Below are 27751 nucleotides of genomic sequence, written 5' to 3'. Positions count from 1 at the left end.
TATTCTCGTAGGCAGATCCATCACTAGATCACTTAAAACAATTTATACAACTTTTCATATAAATAAATCTAACATTTTTTCTCACAAACCACTCATAAAGTGCTTCCACCGACAGTCTAAACCTTTGCCACAATGTCTCAGTGAAACATTCGGCTAATCGCTCTGTCCTTCTCTATTGGAACATTTAACCGAACTCCACTAAACCTAAAGCAAGTACACTGTTTAAGGCGTGAATGTGTATGGTGCTATGCTACACTGTATGCTCAATAGTGGTGTTTCCCTTAACACAAACAGCACACAAACCGATGGAACTGCAAGTAAATTCACATCAAATTTACGTAAACTGTCATTTCTACAACTATCACTACAAAGAGCAATGCCGTCAATCTCTCGTGTTGTCGACTGGTTATCAGTACACTGATCGTTTAGATTTAACGTCAATGCAAGTATTATGTAACTGTGTGTATACTGTGTTTACAAATTCCCTGCATTTTCATAAATCTTGTAATCTGCACATAAAGAACATTTTAAATTCCAGGCACTCACTTTGATTGCATTAAGCACAACATAACATTTTTAAGGAGTTGCACAAATTGCAGCAGCCAAAAAGGGATATGTACATATGTTCATAGTTCTTCCTTTTTGTACAGTACTGACTGATGTTGATACAAACATAAATATACTCTGTTTTTAAGGACAACATTATGGCTTAATGTGCACAATGAAAATAAAGATAGTGTACAATGAAAGTGGCTAAGATCACTGGAATGGCTTTGAAATGTTCGACCAAGACATTTGAATTATAACGTTGTTCTTCAAATGCAAAAGGACACATAATGGCAAACTAATACCTCACAGAATTTACATTTTTCTTCTTTTCAAAAACAGTATTTTCTAACAGTCTTCATGTGTAAAAGAAAGAGAAACCGTATCATAACTCGAACGTAAGGAATACATAATTTGAGTGCAGCGTTAAAATGGTCGGCCCATTAACTACCCAGAGGGCTGACATCTGCAGCTGAATCACGTGGCTGTAAACAAGAATCAACTGCAACCCCAGAGATTCTAAACTTTGTCACATATCTCCACCCGCCCGTCCTAACTCCACCAACTTCTCCGATTCCCCCAATCACTGCAGCAGTTCAGCCTTTTTTGTAGGCGTGGTCGACTCACCTTCACCGGAGTCGGACACGTTGATGGGGCTGTCCCTAGAGAAGACTTCAGTTGACTCCCTCCAAATACAGTCGGCTACACTCTTAAAGGAATGGTTGCCACATTTTGGTCGCACCTTCTGCGAGGCATTGTTGACAATCTGTCGGCTGTTGGAGGTGGCTATCTTTATCTTGAGGGCAGCATCCACACGGTCCACTACTGTGTATGTGCCAATGCTGCCGTCTTCAAAGCCAATGATGATGTTTAGTGCTCGTTGGGAGAGAGACAGAAAAGTGGGTGTCTTGTATAGGGAACACGTGCCGATGCTTTTACCATCTGCAAGGCGCATCACGATCAGATTGGACACGACACCAGCATCATCGTCTTCATCACAGTTCCGGAAACAGACATACACTAGATAACGTCCATCTCTTGATAATTTCTGACGCCAAATTATACCAGCAGCGTGGACCAGCCTCAGCTTCCCGCTATGAAGATCCAGGACATTGATATTCTCATCACCTTTAGAGACGATTCCTAGTTTCCCATTGGGTGAAATCTGGAAGTCCTCTAGATTTTTGAGGAAGTTGGTCGGCAGCTGGACTCGCCTACAAACCGACTCATCTGCCACGCTCCAGATGAAGACGGTTTCTGTGGATGTGATGAACACCACACAGTCAGGGCAGTCAGGAATGAGCTTGAAGTTGACAATGGTGATTCCATCGTCACAGACGAACTTCTTGGACACACTGCCTGACCACAGGCTGACTGCAAGGAGCTTGTTTTTGGAGGTTCCCACAAGGAAAGTGTTTGCTGTTGTGATCAGCGCATTCTGGAGGGTGACTAAAATGTTGCAGACTTTGTGGCCAGTTGCGAGCCTCCAGACTCTGGAAGCATTCTGCTCACATAGGGACACCACAAACTGGTCGTTGTGGGTGATTAGCAGCTGTGATATTCTTTGTCCATTGATGCGGAAGATGTTTTCTCCAGTTGTGGTTTGCCAGATGTACTGACTGGACTTGTCATCTGAGGTCACCATGAGATCCCCTGAGGAGGTTAGGACGCAGTTCTCCACTATGCCCTCGTGCTTAAAGACTGTCTCTATAAAGCCTGTGCCGAAGTTCCACTTGTGGACAGCTTCTGAACCGTCCATGGTAAACACATAATCCTCTCTACCGGTCAGCTGCAAGGTCTGGATCTTCTTGCCTGTTTTGTCAATGTTGGACATGGCGGTGATGATATCAATGTCCCAAACAGACAGCACTCCACTGCTGGCAACAGAAAGGAGCAGGTTGTGGTGGACTGATTTAATGAGTTTGACAATAGCCCCTGAGATCTCAATCAGGCTTGCCATGCACTGTCCACTGTCCCGTCTCCAGACAAAGATAGAGGAGGTATTCTCCATGGAGGCCACAATGCTTTGTCCATTCTTGGAGAGAACAGCAGCCACGAAGCGCTCAGTACGTTTGGCCTTGAACTTCTCGACCATTTTCCATACTTTTGTGTCCAGAACCTCGATACTTCTGGCCTTGCAAATGAGAATGGAACGCTGGTCTTCGGATAACTCAATGCCCACCACTTCGCTGTCATCCCCTCTACAATCGTAGTCCTCCATCAGCCGTGGGTTGGTGATCTCTTTGGTGTTCCATACTGACAGACTTCCTTCATTGTCAATCATCACCATTTGGTGAAGGGTATCCAGAACTAGAATGGACTTCACGAATCCCCCTGAAAACTCAGAGGTCACGGTAGCCAACTTGTCCCCGTTCCCCAGATGAAAGATAGTTGCCGTGTTGAGGTACTGGCCACAGAAGGCATACATTCCATCTGGAGAGCACTGGACACAAGTCACCTCATACCAGCAGTGGAACTGGTAGAGGGGCCAACCATAGAGTAGGTCAATGACATTGACATCTTTGCTCGCTTCAAGCCAAGCCAAGGCATGATGGGTGGACAAAGTAAAGCCGTTAATAAAGGCCACTCCGCCAGCAACGCCACTATGCTTGGACCCCTTGATTTCAACCTCAGATAAAAGGCAGGACTTGTGATTATCATAGATCAGTAGTGTGTTTTTGGTTGTGGCAACGACAAGATACTTTTCATCTGTGGTTAGCCTGATTCCAAGCACAACAGATCTAGCTGTGTCAATCTGCCTTAAAAGTTGTCTGCTTTCTACATCCCAGGTGCTGACAGACCCATCTTCCAGGGCTACAAGCACGATGTTTGGGGCCAGAGTGGGCAAGACCTCAACAATCTGCATGTAGCTAGCGCACAGAGGAAGCCTCTCTGGACTGTAGGTGACATCCATTGAGGAGTGGAGAGGCACAATGGAGCAGTACTTTGGGCCATCTTTGTCACACTCCAGGAGGAGGTGTCTGAGCTTGGGGAGGGAGGTTACAACTGGCAGAAGCCTTTGCTGCAGTTCTGCAGAAAGCGATGCAGGGTTTTTCAGCACCTTTACCTTAATGCTGCGGAGAGTGGTGGCCAGAAACTTCAGTTCTTTTTCTTGGGTGTAGCTGTAAGCTAAGTCAATGTCTGTTAAAGCCTTTTCAAACTGGCCAATCTTAATCATTGTGTACAGCCAGCTAAAGTTCATGATGACGCCGAACATGAGGTCATCAGTGCGCCCACTCCTGGTGAGGTGGTACACCAGCTCTGTCATCTTCCTGTGGTTGACAAAGAAAATGTCAGGCTCCAAAAGGTTGCACTGGAACACCCAAGGCTGCTCGGGAGTTTGTCTGTCATATGAGTACTTGTCAGAGGATGCTTTTTCATGGGACTGCTGATTGTGGGGGTTTTTGTGATGCGATATATTCAGGGAGGTGAAGTGGTTGTTATCATAAGTGAAGATCTTCTTCCTGCCTCCTGACCATGCCCCCAGGAAGTACTCGGCTAGCAGGCTGTGCATTTGATGGACGTCTTCCTCATTGCTAAGGTACAGCTTCTGGGCAATGAGATGCAGGTGTCTGTTAGCCCACACCATCAAGGTGACATTGCGTACCTGACGCTCAACCAGATAACCATCCAGTTCCTCTTTGAGCCTTGCAACCAAATCATAAGAGATTCTCAAGGGGTTTTTGAGGTAAGTTGCCACAATGACATCGCCGAGAACTATATTATCAAGGGACAGAATATCCTCCAGCTCGACCTCCGTTAGCCCGGCCTTTGCCATGGTGATGTACCCTAAGGCTCTGAAGACAAATCGTTGGCCCAACTTGTTCTCCACTGAATAGAAGAGCTGTTCTATGCTTTCGTGCACCGTGGAGCACAGGGACCGATCGTCCACGTCTTTGTGAGACCTCCAATGAACTACTTCTCTGTAGATGAGGTTGACAAACATTGGCAATGTACACTTGGCAAGTGCCTCGTTGACATAGATCTGTTGGCCTGAGGTGACCTTTCTTTTCACCCCAAGCAACTGCTGTTTTAATGTTTGGCTGCAGACCTTGCGGTCCCTCTGAATTAATTCCACATAATACCCCTCATCATGGATGAGATGTCGAAGCTTCTGCAGGATGCCGTGTTTGTTGGGCAGCGTTGAGACTACAATGCGAACTGTCCGAGGCAGGTGTATGGGAAGCCACCAAAGCTTACGAACTTCATCGGAGTCTGAGAGCTGCTCAAGGGCGTCCAGGACAATTACCAAGGGCCTGTGAAATGACGATTCCCCAAGAAGGTTGATGAGCAGCTCCTTCATCTCCTGGATCTTGTTAGGCAAAAAGTGAATCAGGCAGCGGTAGTTTAGTGCAATCTGTTCACAAATGCTCTGGAGGAGGGTGCGTAGGTCTGTGGAGAGCTGGCTGGAGCCAATAAAACGGACGATGACCACTGGGTCCGTTTCAGGGCCCATCTCTGTCTGGAGCCACGTGTAGGCCTGAAAAACAGCAGTGAGAGACGATTGTTAGGATCGAATCAAATCTGTACAACAAAAAAAGAGGGAGAACATTTTTGGACATTGGTTTATATGTAGTGTGAGTAAAACTACTTCTGTTCTGCTAGAACGAGACTAATCAAAGCTCCAGAGTGAGGGAAAAGGAATCTAATTAATTGGGGGTTTTTTCAACAGTCAGGGCTCATTAACAGCCTGGGAGAGAGGTTTAACACATTTTACCCAACAACAGTATATCTGTGCTTCAAGACATTTCCAAAGTACAATAAGCCATAAATGAAAGTCTACGTGACTGTAAATAACCTGATTCTTATGTACAGTAAACGCCAGCGATTATCACAAGCTTAAATCTCTGCAGTCTCTGGAGACTCATTTCTACATTTCATAATATTCTCTAACTGTGCCCCAGCAGCAACCGCACTGTCAGGAGCCAATTAAATACTGCTGTTTTTAAGCTATAATCGTCTATTAAACAACTAGTTTAATCCATCAGCTGATAAACCTCTTTTCCTGCAACTGTGTGCGATTTGGCTGATGATAAGAAACCTCACATCACAACCCGCCGCTGTCGTTCTTATTGTGGTGAAATGAAAGCGAACGCTCCAAAGAAAATATCTCCAGGATCCCCGAGACTGACAGACGGATCACAGTGCAACACAAAGCTCTGCCCCGAGTCCACACTTTGACCTGGATTCCTCTTGTCTCAGTTCTCTGGTTTGAATTATGTATCAAACCCAGTGTGTTACATTTTCAATCTTATTCTTGCTTTTATCTACTTTGCTCACCACACTGAGGTCGCCTGGCTGTGCTTTATCGTAGTTTCAGTGTGTGTGCAGGCAGATGTTTGCTAACTATTTGTACATTTTCCAATTGACTTTTCTTTGTCAAACATATTAAGAACAAAAGAAGTACAAGATGAGATGAAAGGCACCTTTTTCCACATTTCTGCATCACACTTGATCGTGTTTTTCTCTGTGTAGTTACACTAGAACAGAGCATTGCTCGGGCCACTCAAAGGAGGAGTGTTTTTTTTAAAGATGTTGTTTTGTCTGAGCTTAAAAGTAAAGTCCTAAATGCTCCAGGGGTCCGATGAATCCAACCAAACAAGTAAGGTGTGAATTACACCCTGCAGACTCGACCAATGAGTATCCTCTCTTTTACTCTGGCTTACATCCAACATATGAGTAAAACTATATCTTCTTGGGTTTGGAAGTATTTTGTAGTGCAGTCGTCTTTAAGTCTTAAAGATGGGGAATGATGCTGTCTCACATTTTAAGACATTTATACCCGATTAAACGTGGGAGTTTCAAATCTGTAGGTAAAAGTATGTCGGAGTAATCCCCGGGCTTCTCAGCTCAGTCTGCTGTGAACGCCAGGTTTCACACAGGTTTTTCTACACGCTGCACTTTGTGACATCACAATCAGGGGGGTGGGGGGGCAGGGTTTCTTAAAGGGACAGAGCTGACTGAGTCGTTTCAGGCTGTATGAGGGCCTGCACAGAGCACCAGAGTTTTTTTAAAACTGTAAATGATGCAGAGCTGCTCCACAGGTTTCACAGAGTGAAATATGAAGCTTAAAATTAGCGTAATACCCCCCCTTTAAAAAGGTGTACAGGTTCATCACAGCTACGCCAATGGCAGCCCACTCACACACTATTTGTGTACAAGTGCAGCAGGGTTACGTGATAAATCAGTAGGCTAATCTGTGTGGGCAGTAGTTGATCAGTCACACAATGAATACTATAATTCATGTGAATCATTAAGTGTAGCCCAAAAAAGGTTTTTTTTTTGGCTCATTGTGACTTTCTAAAACTTGTTTTGATGATTTAAAGACGCAGATTTTTCCCTTTTTTCTGTTTTTTCACCGAGTACACAGAATCAGCATGCTGCACGGAAGCTTTCCAAAGATCCACCTGGTATTAAAACATGAAAGAACAAAGATGTTTGAAGATGTTACGGTGCAGAAATCAGGACAGGCTCTGAGAGAGCAGGTAAACTCCCCCGACGGAAACCAGATCCTATTTCACTGAAGTAATAGGATTCATTTGTAGCAGGATGAGGCTTTTTTTTAATACGATTATTATTCACTTCTTCTTCTTTAACCCTTCCCCCTGTTCTTATACACACCTTTAAGCGTATGTATGCACATTTAGTGTTTTCCTGAACCTTTGCTCATCTCTAGCTTCATCGCCTTGTAAGTTTTAACACTTAATTGTATCTTGTGGTACCTTATACATCTACACTATAGTTTTAGCACTCACAATAAACGAGTGTATCAACGTGACAGTTACTGCAAAGGTCGGACAGGAGGGGCAGATCAGTGGGTGTGCGCTGGTGTGATCCTAATGTTGCCGGGCAGCCAGATGGCACGCACAAGGCCAGAGAGTCCAATCGCAGACCTGCGCTCACATTTACATTAAACAAGAGTACAGAGAGATGTCTACACAAAAGCAACCTAGCGCACACCTACGAAGCCGTATGCAGATGCTTCACAGGGGCAGCGCGGTGCTCTCCTGGCAGACGCACAGATGGTCAAGCGAGCGTTTGATGGGCAGAGATGAACGGCTGCACGCCTCCTCACGCTCTGTTGTACAAAGACGGGCACATGCTCGGATCAGAGGGACAGATGTGAGGAAGCGTGAAGACGAGGGGCGGACAAAGTGAAGGAGAAGGACGGATCGGGATCAAACAAAACGCCGTGATTAAATACAAAAATGGTCCCTCTCATGTCTCACCTGTTTTGCCACCTCTGAAAGCAGCAGCGTCTTCCCCGTGCACGGCCCCCCGTACACCACCATCGGGCTCATCCTGCTCCCCTTAGACGGCATCAGATACTCTTGAATGTAATCCAACGACTCCGTCTTGAACTCGTAGAGCGCCGCGTAGCTTTTACACAGCGACAGGTGCTGCAGGATCTCGTCGTACAGCGGGTCGGTCTCCGTGTCGAAGTTCTGCTGCACCGTGGCCTGGATGATATCCACCATGTCCTCGTAGAACTGTTTACACAGACCCTCCACATAGTGACTCTCCACTTCCTGCGAGTAGCCCAGCTTCATGTCGCAGTGCGTGACAGAGGAGTAGACGCGGAGGTTGGAGGCAGCGACGACGGTGGGGATGAACTCGTCCCGGACCTTCAGAAGGCGTTCGTAGGCTTCCTGGTTGCGCATGACGCGGTCGCCGCTCACCACGATGTCCATGTAGCGGGTCATGTCGGGGAGTTTGGCGAAGCGGTCGAAGTTGGAGATCTTGCGGATGTAGCAGACACATTTCCTGAGAAAGGCTGGAGTTTGTTTCCCAAGGGCGAAGTCGAGTTCATCCTCCAAGGCTGGAAAAAGAGAAACTGTGTCATTTTTTGGGAAATGACAAAGAAATCTTTAATTTATGTGTTTTTTAATAACTCTTCAAACTCCAGCAACGCGTATGGCAAGTTCTTAAAAAGGCTTAGTGCTGATAAGGAGCACAGCTGGATTATAATGTAAAACCTGCAGAGATAAACGTCTATCAGATGAAGGATTTCCAGCAAAGCAGGAGAGATTTCAGAAGCCTTTACCCTCCGATTACACAGATTTCTCTTGAGCCTTATTTAAGCAGAAACAAAGTTGATAAAATCACATAAGCCAGCACTGCTGAGCCGTATCACCGGCTCACTGGATCTCCGCCAGCATCTCCTGTGTAGTTCTGCTCACATGGTAGCAGCTAATTAGGTGGGAGAGAGAGAGGAGTGTGAAATGAAAGTTCCAGGAGACGACACAACTTCCTCCATGTAGCAAAGTCCTGCAACGCTTAAAGCCCAGCGAGCTCAATTAGAGAGCATAAAAACAACCGTTTCCTGACACAAAGAGCTGCGACCTTTTGCTTATATGAGATTATAAAAGTTCAGCTGGAATAACTTAATTGGCTTTGTATCACACTGTGTTTTCAGGCTGCGTGCGGTGCTTTACGGAGTCACAGGAGTGCCACAAATGTTTTAAATAAATGAGGATAAATGTAACAAAAAAAATTAAACAATAATGACAATCAATTTTATTCATTTATATATTTTTTCTGCATATACTTTATTATTATTATTCTTCTTATTATAATATATATAAATGATATGTTTTTATTATTTATTATATTTTATGCATCTGCATTTTCTTGTATTTAAATTAAAAAAAAAAAATAATAATTTTTTTTTTTTTTTTTTTTACATTTGTATGACTTCATTTAAATCCTGGATAGACCTGGAAGACCTGCCCACAGACTTGATTGACAGCTTGGTCTTTCAAAAAAAAGCATTTAAAAAATGTATGACATCATAAAAGAATAGATTAAAAAAAAAAAAAGATATTTCTATACAGAAAAATACATATTTTTGATTATTATATCCATAAAACTGATTAAAAATTTTAAAAATAGTTTAAAAAAATATATGGAAAAATACTTAAAAACTCTTATTTTTTTATTTTTCATTTGTTTTAGTGTGTCAACATTTTTTTCAATTGATCTCTCTTGTTTATCTCTTATTTTTATTGTCTTATTCCTTTTAAAGACTTATTGTTTTTTATGGCACTCATATGCCTCCATAGTGTCTGCTCTATAGGAACAGAACCAGGACTATACGGCACCTGTCATCATGTTTCATAGCTCATCTCCCACACCGACAGCCTGAGAAAATAAAGAGATGTCTTTAAAGATGAGTTCAGAGCTGTCATAACAATTCAGTAATAACTGGCTGATTCCCAAATGGAGACAATCCTGAGATGAAGCACACGGAGCTCTGAGGAAATAAACAGTGGGAGGACGTGTTCGAATGTCAGAGATTAACTTTTAGCTTTGGTTGTTAACTTTTGCACCAGAAGAGAAAAACTCATAATAACTGTTTTTGTTTTTACTTCAATGTTCTATTTTTATGGAGGAGCTCAGATGGGCCGCTTTGATGAAAAATGAAAACTATTTTTAAGCCACAGTGATAGTACAAGTGTGATTTTGATTTTGAGTAAATGTGATAAAAAAGTAATGAATTAAAACATGAGAGTGAGTAAAAAGTCACTTTGCAAACCTTTTTTTCCCCTGACATTGCAGCGCACTGTGAGGTGAACGAACAACGTGATCGATCAATCACTGTCATCTGCTGAGTTCAGTCTGACGGATCCTGATTGCTTCTCATCTCGTGTTATCATTTCACAACAAGATGACGCTCCAAACAACATTAAATAAAGCACTTTTTTCCTGGGGTTCTTTTCCACTGAAGGTAAATAATTCTCTCTCATGTTGTTATCATTCATTATGTTAGCAAAGGCTCGATGGCTGACCTCTGCTATAACAAGTGTGAGAAACCCGGACATGTATATTTTATTTTAATCAGACAAACACTGTATGTAAGGGATAAGCTATAGTAAGTAGGTTGTTACAGTGGGTAATTACACGGCTGTGTTAAATACTTGATTCCAATTGGTTAAGTACGGCATTCCGAGGTCTGTTATTTCTCGATAACAGACCATTGTTATAAAGAACAGACCGTTGCTAGGGATGCCTTTGGAAATGAGCGCTTGGCGTAACAGTTAAAACTATTTTAACTTTGGACGGCAATGCCATCTACCGTTTCCGTTGCCGGCGATCTCACCACATTTTACCGTCCTGCTCTCGTCCACTAAAATGACATCCGGTTTGCCGTCCACCGTCTGCCTGAATCCATGTGAACGCAGCATTAGTCCTCCAGATTGTGTGATTAGAGCTGCATCCCTAGCAACGGTCTGTTATAGAGAAATAACAGACCTCGGAATGCGGTGATTAACCAATCAGAATCAAGTATTTAACACAGCCGTGTAATAATACAACACAATAATTATAAGACATGCTGCTTGTTGAAAGTTATGAGCTTTTGATTTCCTAATTGTTTTTCTGGAGATGCAACTAACGATTGTTTTAATTAGTGATTTTTCTGTTGAATGTCTCTTGACGTTCTTAACATTTTTGTCCGTAAGAATCAAGACAAAATATGTCCATAAAAATGCACCAAAAGGCAAAATTAATACAGTTGAATAGCTTTTTGTTTCCGAACAACGGTCCATAACACAAAAATATTCCATTTAGAATACTAAAAGAATAAAACCCTGTAAGTATTACCAGATAAACCAGTAGAAGTTTGGCATTACTCAACTGTTGGAGTTGTTCCTTTCTTAAAGCTAGGTGAAAGAAGTATATTTGACCCAACATAAAAAAGGCTACATGTACTGAAGATTAAAGATTAATCTAATGTAAAAATAAATAATGATTTCACAGACCGATCTAACGTAACCCATCTGAGAGTCAGACATGTTCCAACTTGAAAAGAAGTCCTCCAAAGATCCGACATGAAAGCATGAAAAAGAAAGTAGAAGTCGAGCAGGAACTCACCAGAGCAGAGGAATTTCTTGGCCTGAGCGCTCTTCATGGTCCCTTTCTCCTGCAGCTGCAGCACCGCCGTCCTGAAGATCCTCTTGATCTCCTCCGACACGTTCCTCCAGGCCTTGTCGTTCTTCGTCTTGGCTGCGCTGCTCGACTCCATCTGAGCGGGACGGGAGGGCAGCGAGAGGACAGATTGAGCTTTACAGTTTAGATGGAGAACTCTCAGCGTGCACTGACAGAATGTTTTACTTTACAAAGGGAATATCCGTCTGTGTTTATGTGAGCTCTCATTTAGACTGTTTTATGTAGGTGGAATTTCTTCAGGCTGGCTCGCACTAAAAGATTCTTAAAATCTTAACAGACGTTGAAAATGTGAGAGAGCCCACACATGATGACGAATAATGACAGATGTAAGTTTTGTTCCTGTAGTGTGTGGAGAGAAACAATATGACCAGAACAGCACACCACACACTAACAGATTCATTCACCAACAACCAGAGTCCGACTCTCAACACTGGAAATCTCGCAAAATCTCTTGTGGTCAAACGTGACTTCAGAGTAAACAAACATGAAGGACAACAGGCAGGAAGAATCGACTTTTTTACTGAAAATTCAAATTTTGGCTGAAAAAGAAAAAACTATGGATGAAGTCGTGGAGATGGTGTGAGCACGGGCTGTACATGTTACATGTGGTTGTTGCGCTTCCTTCTTCAGTCAGCTTGCTTCCTAATAGGCTATCGTTTCGTTCCGCATGACAATCCACAGAGTGCGTGCTCGGCTGTCCTCGGGGTTCCCCCCACACTACAGGATATCAGTGGCTAGTGTGGGGCCCCGTGTGAGGCCACAACATTCTTCCGAGCAGATCGGGGTAGTCAAATCACTCTTAACATCCCTCACACCACAGGCTGGCGAGATCATCTTTAGCACCATCAAAGAATTGAGACTTTGCTCTGTTTTGTCCCCAAAGGGGGGATAAATCTGGCCCTAAATCAGCTTGATTATCCGGTAGTATCTTAACTCGTGATGTTGGAGAGTTTGAAGATTCTCCAAATGAAAATCTTCATGTCTGAATTTTTTGTTACACTGCATGAAAAAGTACAATTTTAAGTAACGCTAAAAGTGAAATCGCATGAAGTTTGGAGGAAAACTCCACCAGATATCTTAGTATCTACAGAAAGTTGGAGCTGAACGCTAAATTGAATGGTTAAAAATTAAACTTTCCTCTCAAAAAATTGTTTAAGGAATGTTATAGGGACTTTTGCAAGTACACTGAAACTTTTCTAAATCTTCTTTCGGCACACAAGACTTCAAAAGGGCTCAAACACTGCCTGAGACTAAACAGCTCAAAAACTCAAAACAAAGCTGCATTTCTCTTCTGTTTGTTCCTCATGTACCAAGGAGCTCAAGGACAAGAATCTATTATAAGCTAAATAAAAGATTTAGTACATCAGGGCCATTAAATGTCCCTTTTTTTATCACCGTCGATGCATGTCAGCTGGACTCACAGAGTTCTGGTAGTTCTTGAGCATCTGGGCTTTGGGTTTGAGGTAGTATGCGGGTGGCACAGAGTTTTCATCCCTGCAGTACCACTCCTCCAAGATGTGTGTGTCCAGCCCCGCCTCCACAGCTGCATCCAAGATCATCTCAAACTCGGCCGACTCCACCTCCCCCGGCACTCGGATGCTGCCATACTTCTCTCCCACCAGGCCCTGCAGAAGGAAAGAAAGGAAAGAGGGGAGAAAGAGAGACAGGAAATGTGATTCATCGTGGTCCTTGAAACTGCTTTCAGGTTGTTTTTTTTTTGTATCTTTGGCACAGGGTGAAAAGTGGAGTCAATAAACTAAAGAGTGTGACTTATTTGAGGCAATTTCCGAGCCATAGGTGCAAGTGTGGTGCAGCTGGGAAATCCACCAGCTCTATGTCACATCAGAATTGCTTTAAGCCAGAGCTGCATATGTACTGTTTAAATTAGAAAATGTGGCACCGCTCTTCCCACGGAGAAACTTGTTTACAGAAAGTGTTAAACATAAAAAATCCTGTGAAAGAGAAACGCCATCTGCCCGCCATACGTCAAACACAACCACAAAAATATCAAAACAGAAAGATATTTAAAGGACGACTTACAGCATTAAAGCTAAGAAAAGAGGGATCGTCTGGGTCACTGCAGGAAGCCTGACTATAACTGCGTTTCCACGGGAGTTCCAGGGTCTACTTCTCAAGAGATTAAAAGGTTCCTCCAGCCCATTATTCGCTGTGTTTCCACCAAGGACAATAAGCCAACAAGAAGGCAAAATTAGAGACTCCTAATGTTTGAAAGACTCTTCTGAATCCTACTCTACCAATCAGAACAGACCTAGGTGGCCCATTTCTACATCCCAGTACTTTCAGAAAGTAATACCCCCCCACCAGCAGGAGGTAAAGGTCCTGAAACTTTATATGGACCCTGTTCCCTGCTGTGAAAACACACTGAGTAGCTCCTAAAGTTCCTAGTTCCTGGGGCGAGTTTCTGCTCCTGAAACACAACTGAGTAGCTCCTAAAGTCCCTAGTTCCTGAGGAAGGTTCCTGCAGTGGAAATGCAACTGAGTACCTCCTAAAGTCCTTAGTTCTGGGGGAAAGTTCCTGCGGTGGAAACGCGACTGAATGCTTCCCAAAGTCCCTAGTCCCTGGGGCAAATTCCTGCAGCGGAAAAATCACTGAGTAGCTCCTAAAGTCCCTAGTTCCTGGGGAAAGTTTCTGCTCCTGAAACACAACTGAGTACTTACCAAATTCCCTAGTTCCTGGGGAAAGTTCTGAAAGTGGAAACAAAACTAAGTACCTCCTAAGGTCCGTAGTTCCTGGGGAAAACTCCTGCAGTGGAAATGCAACTTATGTGGTTTGTGCATGTGAGTATTTTAGGCCTTTGTGCGTAAAATAACAACAAAGCAAATAGCGAATTACCCTTACAGGCCGTTTTAAAACCTTTCTTCTTTTCTTCTTCATAATTTTTTGTTTTCAGTGAGAAAAAGCGGATTCGTTCAGCTGTTGCACAGCGAATGCTTGAATGGCACAGTTATGTAAAACACGCGGCCTCGGCCAAATTTGCTAATGCTTCTTAATCAGTAGTATTAAGAAAATGAGCAGATTTGCTTTATATGTAGAACAGATGGGAGGTTTTGAATGAAAGGAAATTAATGCATCAATGAAAGGGAGGTATGAAGGTTTGTGGGAACAGAACTGAAGACGGATGATGAAGATGGCAGATTCCAATTTCAGTCTTATACACCAAAGCCAATATCAGTCAGGAACCAGAACACTCGACACACTAGCTGCATAATTAGGCATCATCAAATTAAATAGTGGCCTTTTCATCCCACCATTATCTCCCACTCCACATGGCGTATCTACTGTAAGCTCTTCCTCTCGGCATCTCTGCACACTCGCTTCCGAGTGGCAGCTGATTCAATACCATCGGAAATGATCATGGCCATTTCCTGGCACTCTCCTTCATGCACTCTATCACTCACAATTGAGGACAGTAGGAGAAAAAATATCACAGGAAATCCTCCACTTCATGACCAGCTGATCTTTACTTCATGTGTCGTAATTCCCGTGCAGCTGAAGCCTCAGGGCGAAGACGCAGAGCGAGCGAGGGACAGTGAGCTCCGATGAGCAGGAAAACGACGTTGGTGTTCGCTCAGGGCAATGACGCTTCAAAGCCGTTCCATGTTGGACTCCTCGTTCCTTTGGCATTCGCAGTGGGAACAGATGCAGAGAACAAGCAGAATCAGATGATGGCATGTGGCACGGACTGTAGGAGCGGCCTACTCTCAAAGCCCACGAACACCCATGGTGGATTAATTTACATTCCTGCAGTTTTTTGTTGCACATATTTGGTACAAAAGGTTATTTTGCAGCTTATTTTAGATTTCTAAGATAGTCAACATGTGCAGTCTCAGCTGTTTTGGAGGAGGAGGTGCCATTTTCAAGGTTACATATTGGATCCAAACCCAAAATGTAAATTATATAAACAATAAAGCTGACCCGATGACCAAGGAAGACAAACAACAGTAGAAGTTATTTTTAAATCTCCTTAATTAAGAAAGTATTTTGCATAAAAGACAAAGAAAGATGCTCAGTTCAAGTATGTTCATAAAGCAAGACGTCTAATTAGAAAATAATGTTTATTTAAGTGGAATAAGAGCTAAGCTTTTCCTAAAAGACAGAAAAGGAAAATAAAGGAAAGAAAAAAAGGACTCCCTCCGTAAAGTAACTGTCCCTGTGCTCTCTTCCTGCCAAATAAAGAGTTTTATATATCTCGGGCAGGTGGCTCACAATCTTTAGTTGTGATTGATGGGAAAGGTCACGAGCTGTGTAAAAGCACACAATCTTACAAGTGACAGGTGCAGGTTTCAGCTTAGGGAACTGTAAAACACAATATTAACTGCATTTTATACATTCGCTCTCACAAACACAAAAAGGTCAAGTCGTTGAAAAGGATAGAAACGACAAATGTTGCTACAAGATTGTATCTGTCTGTAGCTAGCTAGCTTCCTATTCAAGCTAACAATTGCTCCATGAGCTTGATTGAAACACCTTTTCTAGCATAATGTTTCCACATTTTAAAACATAAATCTTATATCCTGTTTAGTATAACAAGAAAACAGTTGACAACTGACTCTTAGTTGTTTTACTTTGAAAGCTACAGGCAAAAAGGACTCTGTTAAGATGAGGACTACATGATGTGATTGTCATGCGTCTATGTAAACTTCCCCTCAAGCAAAGACGGTGCACGCTAACGTTAGCTTACACTCTGATATAGTAGCATCATAAACCAACATTATAATGGGTGTGCTATCATAAACACAGCTTTTATTTCATGTTACATTTAACCTAAAAAGTTACGTAGCGTCAAATTCAGGGTTCAGGGTTCAGGGATAACTTAAGGAAGCTAACTAGCTTACATTCTGACATATTAGCATCCAAGATCTGCTCCTCAATGGATGTGCTTTCACAAACAGAGCTTTTAATTCATGTAACCTTTAACCAAAAAATATGTAGTGCGTAATTCAGCTAACTAGCACTGGATGTAATGCTGGGTTTAGTAAGTACTGTTGGTAGTAAGCTAGTTAGCCTAAAGTCAAATTAGCATCCAAGACCAGCTCTGCAAATGATGTGTTATCTTTATTAAAGGTATTTTTAAATGTAACATGAAACCCACCAAATTATTTAGTGTGAAATTCTTCAGATTCAGAAGCTAATGCTACATAAAGTTTTTCTTTTGGTAGTAAGCTAGTTAGCCGTTAATGCTAACATTAGTGCAAAAGGGTTTAGCAAGCGCTCGATTATTGGCTTTTGAGGCTTATATTGAATGTTTGTCAGGTTCTGTGAGTTTGAGTGGGTAGTGAACACCTTGATGCTGACATTGAAATGTAAATTAAACCTGCCTAGAAACTTGTGGCTGTTTAGAGACACCTTTGATCATCTTAAAACATGTGACGGGACGGATTATTGAACCAGCGGTCTGCCCTGCAGGTGACCTCATCCACCCTCTTTAAATCGTATCCTATGAGTCACAGTGCTGCAGTGATGTGTCTGTAGAGGATGGAGGCACTGAGCTGAACTACAGCAATGCTGGGAGAGGGACAAATAGCGCGTGCGAGACAGTCTCTCTGAAAGTTGCTGACGAAGCCTCTGTCAGCTCTCCTCGTGGTGATATCGCAGCATGAATGAAGGAGCTGACCGGCTGAGTGTGTGGATAGAGATTGGGATAAAACCAACCGGTGTTTAAATCAAAATGACAAAATCAGGTGTTCAAATTCCCAGTTTGAGCCGCATTCCTCCGCCTCCCTCCCTCCCTCCTCCCAGTTTTTCATCCTTGGACGGGTTTTTATACTCCGGCTAAGTGCACTTTATCTGATGAGCTGGTTGGGAGAGGCGACTAAGATATTGTACTCAGCTACAGTACGAATCAACAAATCAATCACTCACGCGGTCAATCAATCAATGAAACACGCAGTAGACTGCTTTGATTTTTTGCTGCATAAGCTTTGGCAGCGCAGAAGGAGAAATGACTTGAAAAAGAAAGAAATATTTCTTTGTTATGATCACGTATTTGTCAGTGACAAGGGCGGTGTTGGAGCAAGAGGTTCAAGCCAATTTAATAGTTTATGTAGCAGATAGAATGGAAGAAATAAATAGAGAAAAAGCTGCGTTTTTTGTCAATAAATCACGTAAAAAGAGCAAACCCAACAGCGAATCGATCGAGGCATTATCATTGTCACCAAAGCCTGATATATCTTAAACTCACAAGATCAGCAAATATTAATCCACTGCTGAAAGTAGTCCCTTAAAATCACACCTTTTTAAACCTGTTTGAGAAATCGCATCCTCACTGGGAACCAATGAGCTTAGGGCTAAGAGGGCTGCGTGTGAGTGATTCCCACACATAGACTTCACTTTGGCAGGCCGCCGTGGAATATTAAAGGTGGCCCAAGTTAATTTTTTTGACCCAACTTATCTTACCGAAACAACAACTTTATCTGCAGAGATTAAGAAGTGGACAATCTCCTCTAGCTGTACTAAGAAAATCTGAGAGAAAGAGAGAGAGAGCGAGAGAAAGAGAGAGAGAGAGGGATGTTCTCTGCTACAACATACGTCCTAAAAATGTGGTTACTGTGGTGTGACGTTAAATCTCCTGTTAAATGTTTTATAGTTTTGGTACACGATGTTTTAACGAGAGTTCTCCACATGGAATTGCATGTTGTGGTTTTTGGGCGACCTTATAAAACACATATGGCTAACAAAACCAACAGGGCTGACACAAATGGGGGGATTAAAGGGAAAACAAGGTGACGAACAAAGCATTTATGAGTTCACACTAATGTAAGTTGAAACAGAACCTTTAATGTGAGCCCGAGAAATGCCTTGTCCTCATCGGCCACCTTTTAACTGTGGGGTTCCTCAGGGCTCAATTTTGGCACCCCTTCTGTTCTCTCTGTACATGCTCCCACTGGGTCCCCTCATAAAGAAGCACGGCATCTCATTCCACTGTTTCGCGGATGATACCCAAATATATCTCCCCTGCCCACTACGTTTCTCCTTTTATAAAATCACAGCTGAAAACAAAACACGTCTCTGCCATCGTTTAGTGGCAACTTAGCTAGTCTGAAATGTAGTAATTAGTAGTAGTAGTAGTAGTGTTAACGTTAGCAGTCAGTATTGGCTCCTTAGGTTTGTGACGTCTCAAACCTGCCGATCTGAAAACGTGTTGTTCAGCCTGTCCTTGGTACACTGCAGGTTAAAAGCAGACAGGCCCAGCCATGGAGATGATGCTGATGTTGTCCCTGATATGTCTTGTAGCACATGAAGAACACCACATGGAGATGTTTACAAGGTTAAACACTTGATGTTCACTGGAGGGGGTCTGAAGTAGTTCTGTTTGGCCTCCTTCTGACTCCACCAGACAAATCTGTAACAAACTTGGTCCACTGTCAACAGGTGAAAAACCCTCTATAAAAAACCTTGGGGTGGTTTTTGAGTCATCCTTTGAATTCGACAAACAAATAAACTCTGTGGTGAGAGCCTGCTTCCTCCGACTGAGAGGCTGCGCCAAAGAGAAGCCGTTCCTAAAATTCAAGGATACAGAAAAACTCATCCACTTCTCGCTTAGATTGCTGCAACTCGCTGTTGGTGGGGGTCAACCAGTCCATCCCCTTTCTACACTGTCTGTAAAGTTGTTGACTTGACCTTGATATTTGGTGGGAAACACTAAAATGTAAGTATTAAACGGTGGACTGTTGAGGAATGCCTTGTCCTCATCGGCCCCCCTTTACCTGTGGGGTTCCTCAGGGCTCAGTTTTGGTACCCCTTCTCTTCTCTCTGTCAATGCTTCCACTGGGTCCCCTTTTAATCTTATATTCTTTATAATGGGATCCAGTGGAAGCATGTACAGAGAGAAGAGAAGGGGTACTAAAACTGAGCCCTGAGGAACCCCACAGGTAAAGGGCATCACAGCATCTCACGGCATCCGCTAATCCTTATCTTCAAGGAGCTGTCTCAACACTTCCTCTAATTTCTTCTTCTTACTATGTAGTATGCATAGCAGCTAGCTCCAGCTTAAACACTCTTACTTATTGAACCTTGGGTAGAATAAGTATCCTGTATGGACTTTAAAAGCGCATCCGACTGGTCAAAAATGCGTAAATTCTCGGGAACATTCTTCCTCTATTCTTCTCGGCTGGATTTCACTATGCGTATCAACTTCCACTGCAGCTGAGAGTTAAACCCGCCGGTCTGGGCTATCACATTAACACTTACATCATGTTAACTGAATGGAGGAGAAAATAAAAGCCTCCAATATCCTGTTACATGAAGTCAACCCGCCACATGACCGGCAGCGTCCTCGAGGCAAGTTTTCCTGTTTCTTCCATGACGGGAATTCGAGCCTGGAGAAGAAGGAAAAAACAGACGCGGCTCATTGTGATGCTTAATCTCCAGGTCAATGACACCATCACCATGCCAACCCCTTTGCGATCGCCATGGAAACCTGCTTTATTGCATCGACAGGTTAGAGAAAAGCCCCCCTCAGCCAGGTGTAGTGATGTGTGTGTGTGTGTGTTTAACAACCCTGCACCGCCACCTGTCTTGTGTTCAGCCGTGCCCTTTGAAAGACACTCAGTTATTGATTCTCACTCATAAAATAAGACTGACACACGCAATAAAAAGCGGAATATAAGACTTGAGTCCCTTTCTTAATAAATAAGGTGGCTTGAAATCGCCTTGGTGATTTTTTTACAGTTTTAGTTTCACGATTTTTTCCTTTGTTTAAGATGAAAAATCGTGACATTTAAATGAAACTTCCTTTAAATGAAAGAAAGGTGTCTCATAGAGGTGAACGAGGTGAGATATAGGTGCCAAGAGCAACATTAAGACGTCTCCTGAAACACACCTACACTACGCCTGTCAGTCCAGCGTCTCCGTCTCCTCTGTTGTTTCTAAGGAAGCTGTTATTCCCACTTCAACCTCCCCTCCCCCCTCTCTTCTCTTCTCCTCCTCTCTCCCCAAATCCCGTCTTCTCACTTCCCCGTCACATCAATAATAAACGACGGGATGCTGTTTTGTTTTCCAGAGATTTTCCTTCTGTCTTTATTCCGTCTTCTGCTCGTGCCTTCTTTTCCTCTAAGAGTATTTGTGGGCTGCAGACCTCCCAGATCAGCTTCTCTTTGAAGTCTCCCTCTCACTGCCTGTGAGGCTGTGTGTGTGTGTGTGTGTGTGTGTGTGTGTGTGTGTTAGCTAGAGGTGACTCTTCATTTGAAGTGGGCACTTAAACGGATAAAGGTGATGATAATGGTTTGTAAAAACTAGGGGTATCATGATATTCGAAATCCACAATCTGAGTTGACTTTTGATTTTAGAGTTATGGTTTGGGTTAGCGCCGTCGCCTCACAGCAGGAAGGTTCCTGGTTCAAATCCCGGTTCGGACATAGTGGGCCTTTCTGTGCGGAGTCTGCATGTTCTCCCCGTGCATACGTGGGTTCCCTCCGGGTACTCCGGCTTCCTCCCACGGTCCAGAGACATGCTCGTTAGGTTCATTGGTGACTCTAAATTGCCCGTAGGTGTGAGCGTGAATCGTTTTTTCACCCACAACGAGCGACTCTTTGTCAGTTGAGCCTCGAGCCCCTCGATCATTGTTAATGATTTCTTGTAATCATCATTCACTCGCACTTATTTCCCAAGACTGCCTTTATGCTTCAGTTCGATGCTGGTGTGACTGACGCTGAGACTTGTTTTTCCAGACCCAACTGGCCCGTTGGAATCTGCACTGATTTGTTTGTAAAACTCTGCCGGGTGCCGTAAAACGCGGTCGTTCGCCGTCTCCAGAGTGAACTACACTCATGTTCTCCTCATGTTGTGACGCTTCTGTCCAAAGCAACGTACATCTGAGAGTTCATACAACACAAGCAACGATCAGGACAGGAGGGAACGAAGTCGGTAAGAGCCAACAAACAGCTGCAAGTGTGATCGGGCGTTTTTTTGGCAGCAAAATCAACAAGATCAGTAAAGTCATCATCATCATCATGAAAATCCTAGTCAGCATAAACTACATCCTCGATGTCATCATCATCAATAGCATCAATATCATTAAGTTCAGAGGTCATAAAGAGCTGGGTCTTTAGCTTCTTATTAAAGGTCAAAGGGACTCTGCGGACCGAGTGGAGTTTGGTAGCTCGCTCCACCACCGGGGGACGACTGAGGAGAAGAGTCTAGTTAGAGACTTCAGGCCCTGTTGTGATGGGAGTACCAGGCGCCTTTCATTGGCAGAGCGTAGTGGGCGGGACGGAGAGTACATCTGGATGAGGGCGTTCAGGTAGGCAGGAGACGTTTTTGTTGCTGTTTTGTAAGCGAGCGACAGGGTTTGAATTTGATGCGAGCGGCGACTGGGAGCCAGTGGAGGGATATGAACAGTGGAGGGACATGTTCTGTTTTGGGTTGATTTGAAGATGAGTCGCGCTGCTGCGTTGTGGATCATCTGCAGAGGTTTGAATGTGCATGCAGGAAGGCCTGTCAGGAGGGAGGTGCAGTAGTCAATGCAAGTTGCAAATTGATCTGTTCAGGTCACCTTCCACAAAGAATATGAATATATGAAAATGCGTTTAGGGACTGCCCAACACTCTCTCCTCCCCACATTTCCCGTTTCTCTGAGCTGTCCCATCAATGAACAAGATTAAAACCAGAATTTAAAGTGTGTCACATACAGTGAAGAGTACACAGACAATAAAGCAAAGCAAGTAGAAATCTTGAGACAAAGAAGAAGAAAGAAAAGAAGAGGCTGCCTGAAAGAGCAGAGCGACACACCGCCGCACACACGACTGTATGTTGTAGCAAAACAACAAGAGGCTAAATTCTGCTGACGTTTTCCCCGTCCTCACACGTATATGTAGGTCTACCACCCTGTAAAAATAAACAGCGGTACTCTGGAGATAGCCCAGACAACCCAGAACTGTCATAACCGGGGATCCGAGTCCCTGATCAAAGGACCCTGTTGTTGGCGCTCGGAGCTCGGAGCTCCCCCATTACTGGAAACGGGGCCGGCCCGATGTGTGGCGGCGATGGGGAGCCCGACTGCAGGGACGCGGCAGCTGGCTCCGACGAGTCTGTGGAGACTCTGTGGAGCTAAAATCTCCTCTTCTACCACCACAGAGAATGTGACATTAAAGATTCAGCAATCCAGATGGGCAGCTCTACGTCTGTGTTACCCCGACTCATTCTCAATCTCTCCACACACGAAACGCCTCGGGTCAGGACGCTCTGTTTGTTCGTGCACACATGTGTGTTTGAGATCATGAGAGTGAAAGAAAGGCGGAGAGAACAAAGAGGTGTGTGAGTTTTGTGTGGCTGTTTTCGGGGTCAGTCGGGGTTAAGATGGTGAAATTGCAGCAGAGACGGAGGGCGCTGGGGCTGCTGGGAATGAATGAAATCAGTGCGGCGTGTACAACAACAAGCCAGAGGCACAAAAGAGGGGAGTGTGTAACTTCTGTTCAAGACGGATCCGGACATTTCAGTCTGATTGAGCTTCAACTGTACGGCCAAATACCACATACAATGTCTTAATGCGCTTTGGAGGCCAAGCCGTGACACTCTTCGGATGCAGTGTAAAACTTTGTGATGAATGTATTTAAATTTTACTCAGAGCTAATTGTTGAAAACTAAGTTTCATATTTAAAACACACGTAGAGATCTCTGTGAAGACGCAGATGCTGTTGGAGGTGAACAACAGGGAAGATTAGGGAGACAAAGTGTTGCAGTTTAAGGGCCAGTGTCCACTAGTGGCTCATTTTCAGAGCGCTTCTCACCGCCGCTTACTGTTGCTAGGTTACAAAAGTTGCCTCGTGGCACTTCGGCTTCGCTTGGGAGTGACCGTTAAGTCCGTTAGCTCTGTTTGTTTAATATTTACTTTTATTCAAGGAAATGTTTCCAAAGAAAACATTAAAAGAATGGAAACACAGTTGATGTCTGAAGCCCCGCCCCTTCTTGGTTTTGATTGGTCGCTGACGAGCACGGCGGTGTTCCAAAAGTTTAACTATTTTCAGCTGAGAGTGCTGTGAGTAAAAACAGCTAAATATGTCAGTTTTGATCCGAACAACATTTTTAACAAACATGGACTGCTGACTGTCCTCCAAGGGATCCCAGAAAATAAAGTACTGTATAAAAAAAAATCCACAATAGCAAAATTTTTACTTGTTTTCAAAATTTAAATAGGTTTTTAAATCATATCATGATAAAAAAAAGAGTTTTTTTAATATATATTTTGGGTAGTTTGCATGTTGGGTAAAACCAAATTGTGTTAAAAACAAATTGATTAATAAGATTGGGAGAAATTGGAACATTATTTTCACCCATAAGATTTGACATAAAATAAATAAATAAACAAAGATTAATAAATGTCATTTTTTTATCTGTACTTTCATTTTTAATTCTCCTTGAAAAAAAGTCAGTGTGTGGCAAATACTGCCTCGCTCACATGCCAAACTGTAGATGCTGACATATACATCAAACGCACCCTTTGGGAGAGGGCGGTCTATTTAAGCTGTTTAAGCCCCGCCCCCTTTTTTTGATTTGCCCGATCACTTGCAAACACTTCCTGTTGCTGCAGCATTTCAGAAGAAAAGTTTGTCATTAAGTTGCTTTGATTCTGAAGCTTTGAAGCCGATTTCAGAGGAAAATTATGTTTGCACTACACTTCCCATGATGCCACACGTGTTCCCCATTCGTTTGTTGGGTTTTATCTGCTCTGAGCATTTCAAGCTAAATGTGGGATTTTACCTCGCTGTGATGTCACTGCGTTACTTCTACAAGGTAAGCTCCAACACTTCCTGCTACATCTTGGCTCTGCTCAGCTGTGTGTTTCTGTGTGTGTGTGTGTGTGTGCTGACATCATGAACAGGCTGGTTTATTACTGTACTGCAGATCTGCCTGTGTGTGATGTCACCGCTTTGCTGGCCACTAAATTCTGCTTTTCTGTGGAGGATGTCATGTCAGGATGTATGTTTATTTTAAGACGCTTTCAACCACATTTTATGCTCTTTCTCAGCTGACGGAGGTTTGTGTCATAGAAAAGAAATATGCTGTGTGTTTTATACTCTTGGGTGGCTGTGGCCCAGAGGTACAGTGGGTTGCCCTCCAATCAAAAGGTTGGAGAGGTTTGATTCCCAGTCTAGACTCAATGTCTTACTGTCTGAACCCCAACTTGCTTGTATGTGTATCAGCTGATTAGTGGCCTTGCATGTCACTTAGTTAGTGCATGGATTCATACAGTGAAGTGTATGAATGTGTGTGTCAGCGCCCTCTGTGTTCTGTATAACTGCAGTCCAGTCACTATTACCCACAAAATAGCACGCTATTGACACGCTCTGTGGGGCGGCTGTGGATCAGTGGTAGAGTCGGTAGATTCTCAATCGTAAGGTTGGCGGTTCGATTCCCAGCTCCGCTACTCTATATGTCAAAGTGTCCTTAGGCGAGACGCTGAACCTTAAGTTTCTCCTGGTGGCACAGCCATCGGGGTGTGAATGTGATTAGTACTGATTGACAGTTGGGCACTTGAATGTGACATGTAGTGAGTGGCCACAGGACTAGAAAAGCACGATGTAAGTACAGCCCATTGCCATTTAACCCTGCTTTATTGAGGTTGATTATTATTCTACTAAATAATAATTATATTCATTATTATTAAACTAAATCTACAATAAAACTAAACTTAATTCTTTTTCTAATACTAAAACCTGGACAGGTCAAGGACAGCCGTCCACCCTGCGTCCCTCCCCCTTTTATTGTGAAGCAGCAGACGCCTGCTGAAATAAAACCCACAAAGACTGCCGTGCTATGTTTTTGCAATTATGACTCATTCTATAGTCTTTATAAGTGTATTTAACTTTTTCCCATGGTTTGGTGTTAAGAAAACAAACAAAAATCGTGATAAATTATAATATTGAATCGCAATATTTATCAAATTGCGCTACATATCGAATCGTGCTATATATCGAATCACGCTACATGTTGAATCGCGCTACATATCGAATGGTGCTACATGTCGAATCGCACTACATTTTAAATTGCGCTACATATCGAATCACGCTACATATCGAATTGCGCTACATATCGAATGGTGCTACATATCAAATTACACTACATGTCGAATTGCGCTACATATCGAATGGTGCTACATGTCGAATCGCACTACATATCGAATGGTGCTACATATCGAATGGCGCTACATATCAAATTACACTACATGTCGAATTGCGCTACATATCGAATGGTGCTACATATCAAATTACACTACATATCGAATGGCGCTACATGTCGAATCGTGCTACATATCAAATTACACTACATGTCGAATTGCGCTACACGTCGAATTGCGCTACATATCGAATTGCGCTACACGTCTAATTGCGCTACATATCGAATCGCGCTACATATCGAATTGCACTGAAGTATCGCGATAATACCAAACTCCTTTTAAAAGCAGTTTTATCTCTTAAAAGAACAAATCCTTGAACAAGTGATTCAGGCGTGCATGTAACTGTCACTCCTCTGAAAGTAAACTAGAATAAATCATTAAGGTGCAGCTGTTCAGTTTGTGTTCTTGTTTGCATGACAAACAAACAGAACAACTTTTATGTGAGGAAGCGGTGCACGCGGGGTCGTAGAAGAAGAAGAAAAACACAGCCTGGTGAAAGAGATTATGCTCCCCTGAGACCAGGGCTCCTGTCCTACCCATAATGCATCACCTCTCCCTGTGATCTCTCACCTCAATTCCTACCTCTGGGAACGGATCTGTTCCATTTGAATAATTCACCATCAATTTCTCCTCCTGTCGTCTCCCGCTCTTCGCTCCAGCCTTCACCCTTCTCCTTCCTCGAGCCTGAATCTTTTTTTTCACTCTCTCTTTTTTTTAATGTGGACTAAAATTATCTCAAACGGATCAGTGAAATGTCAGCCGTAATTACGCATCATGACACTCAGAGGTCTGCGCATAACTCATTCACAGAAGTGTAAATCTGGCCTCGCATTGGTTTCCTGTTCGTTTCTGATACGCTCGCCTGAGATATTTTCTAAGAGGCTTTTTTTTCTGGCTTGCCCCCGAAAAAAGCTACTAAAGTGGAAAAAGTTATTGGCGACCTGACAAACCCATTCAGCTATTAACAAAAAGCCTCTTTGGAACACCAAAACACTTCCTGTGGTCAAAATCTGCAACTAAATGATTTCAAAAGTAAATTCTTCAAGTCTGACGCCACATCAGAGCCATGAAATACGATAGCGAACACAGATGTTGGGGAAAAACGAAGCAGGCGCTAATTTAACTTATCATGAGAAGTGTGCACACATGGCGTCCCTAACATGCTAACTTGCAGTTGTAACCTGTGCGTCGTACTTACGACAAAACATGGCCCCGCTGACGTCTTCAGACACTCCTCCAGGAGCTTCATCCTGAGTCTCTGCAGGTCCGGACTGTCCCACTCCTCCGGGTCCACGCCCCAGTACAGGTCCACCACCTGCAGACACACAAACAGGAGAGAAAGATGGGTGTTAGCGGGTTCTAAGAAGAGCAAAAAGATGCTTTAAATATATCCAGTGTGGCACTTTAGGTAAGGAATGTCTCTTACACCTCTATGCAGAAGTTCATCTAGAAAATGATGGATTTTACTTTTAAAAATTAGGGTTTTACTGAGGGATTTGGCAGCAGCAGAGGGCGTTTAAGCTACATTGTTAGCTCCTAATTTTGCGCCTTTTTGTAACTGAAAACTGTATTAAAGGGAATTTAAAGCAAACTGATGCCACGTTTTGTCAAAGTACAATTAAACAAAAGCCAAACAGCTCAATGAGGATAAGAAGGCTTACACTCACTTATACACACACCTGCTCTGCGTCACTACAACACCACTCAGACTATAGAGCCCAGCAGGGATGAGCGACTGCACACACACACACACACACACACGCACGCAGGCGTGTGCCACAGAGGGGGTCTCCCTCAACGCGTTCATCACAACTTTTGGCAGCTCAGGCAATCTGAACTGTAAACACGCTGCAGGGGGAAGTCTCCCACCGGAGGAGAGAGACTGTAAATGTGTGTGTGGAAGACAACACGCGGCTGCTTCTGGAGGTTTGGAGAGAGAGAGGGGAACAAACCGTCCTACCTGCAGCGTTCCTGCATTTGTTTATCTGGGTCTGTGTGACTTTGCATCGTGTGTGTATTTGCTGTAAATGCATTTGTTTAGGATTTCTGCAGCACGTTTGTACATTTAAAGCACGTTTCTGTTTTGAATATGTGTCTTGAATTTGCATGCTGTATGAACGAGC

The 27751-nt window shown here is 43.3% G+C and overlaps 1 protein-coding gene across 1 annotated transcript in view; it reads right to left on the bottom strand.

The window, feature by feature from the left end:
• Window positions 1–713: 713 nt before the first annotated feature.
• The window catches only part of LOC138600873 (NACHT and WD repeat domain-containing protein 2), a 53089-nt gene continuing 26051 nt past the window's right edge, over window positions 714–27751 (bottom strand). The window contains exons 4-8 of the mRNA XM_069672402.1: window positions 26827–26943; window positions 12915–13118; window positions 11419–11569; window positions 7776–8365; window positions 714–5026 (exon numbers count right to left, since the gene is read on the bottom strand). Of these exons, the coding sequence (XP_069528503.1) occupies window positions 1130–5026; window positions 7776–8365; window positions 11419–11569; window positions 12915–13118; window positions 26827–26943 (4959 nt within the window). The 3' untranslated portion in view covers window positions 714–1129. The remainder of the gene's footprint in view (window positions 5027–7775; window positions 8366–11418; window positions 11570–12914; window positions 13119–26826; window positions 26944–27751) is intronic.

The sequence above is a fragment of the Semicossyphus pulcher genome, unplaced genomic scaffold, assembly GCF_022749685.1.
Source record: "Semicossyphus pulcher isolate SPU_LCO1_2020_fin unplaced genomic scaffold, fSemPul1.0.p SCAF_21, whole genome shotgun sequence".
NCBI classification, from domain to species: Eukaryota; Metazoa; Chordata; class Actinopteri; order Labriformes; family Labridae; genus Semicossyphus; species Semicossyphus pulcher.
The sequence above is the reverse complement of the archived record's forward strand: the minus strand, read 5'-3'. Positions and strand labels throughout refer to the sequence as shown.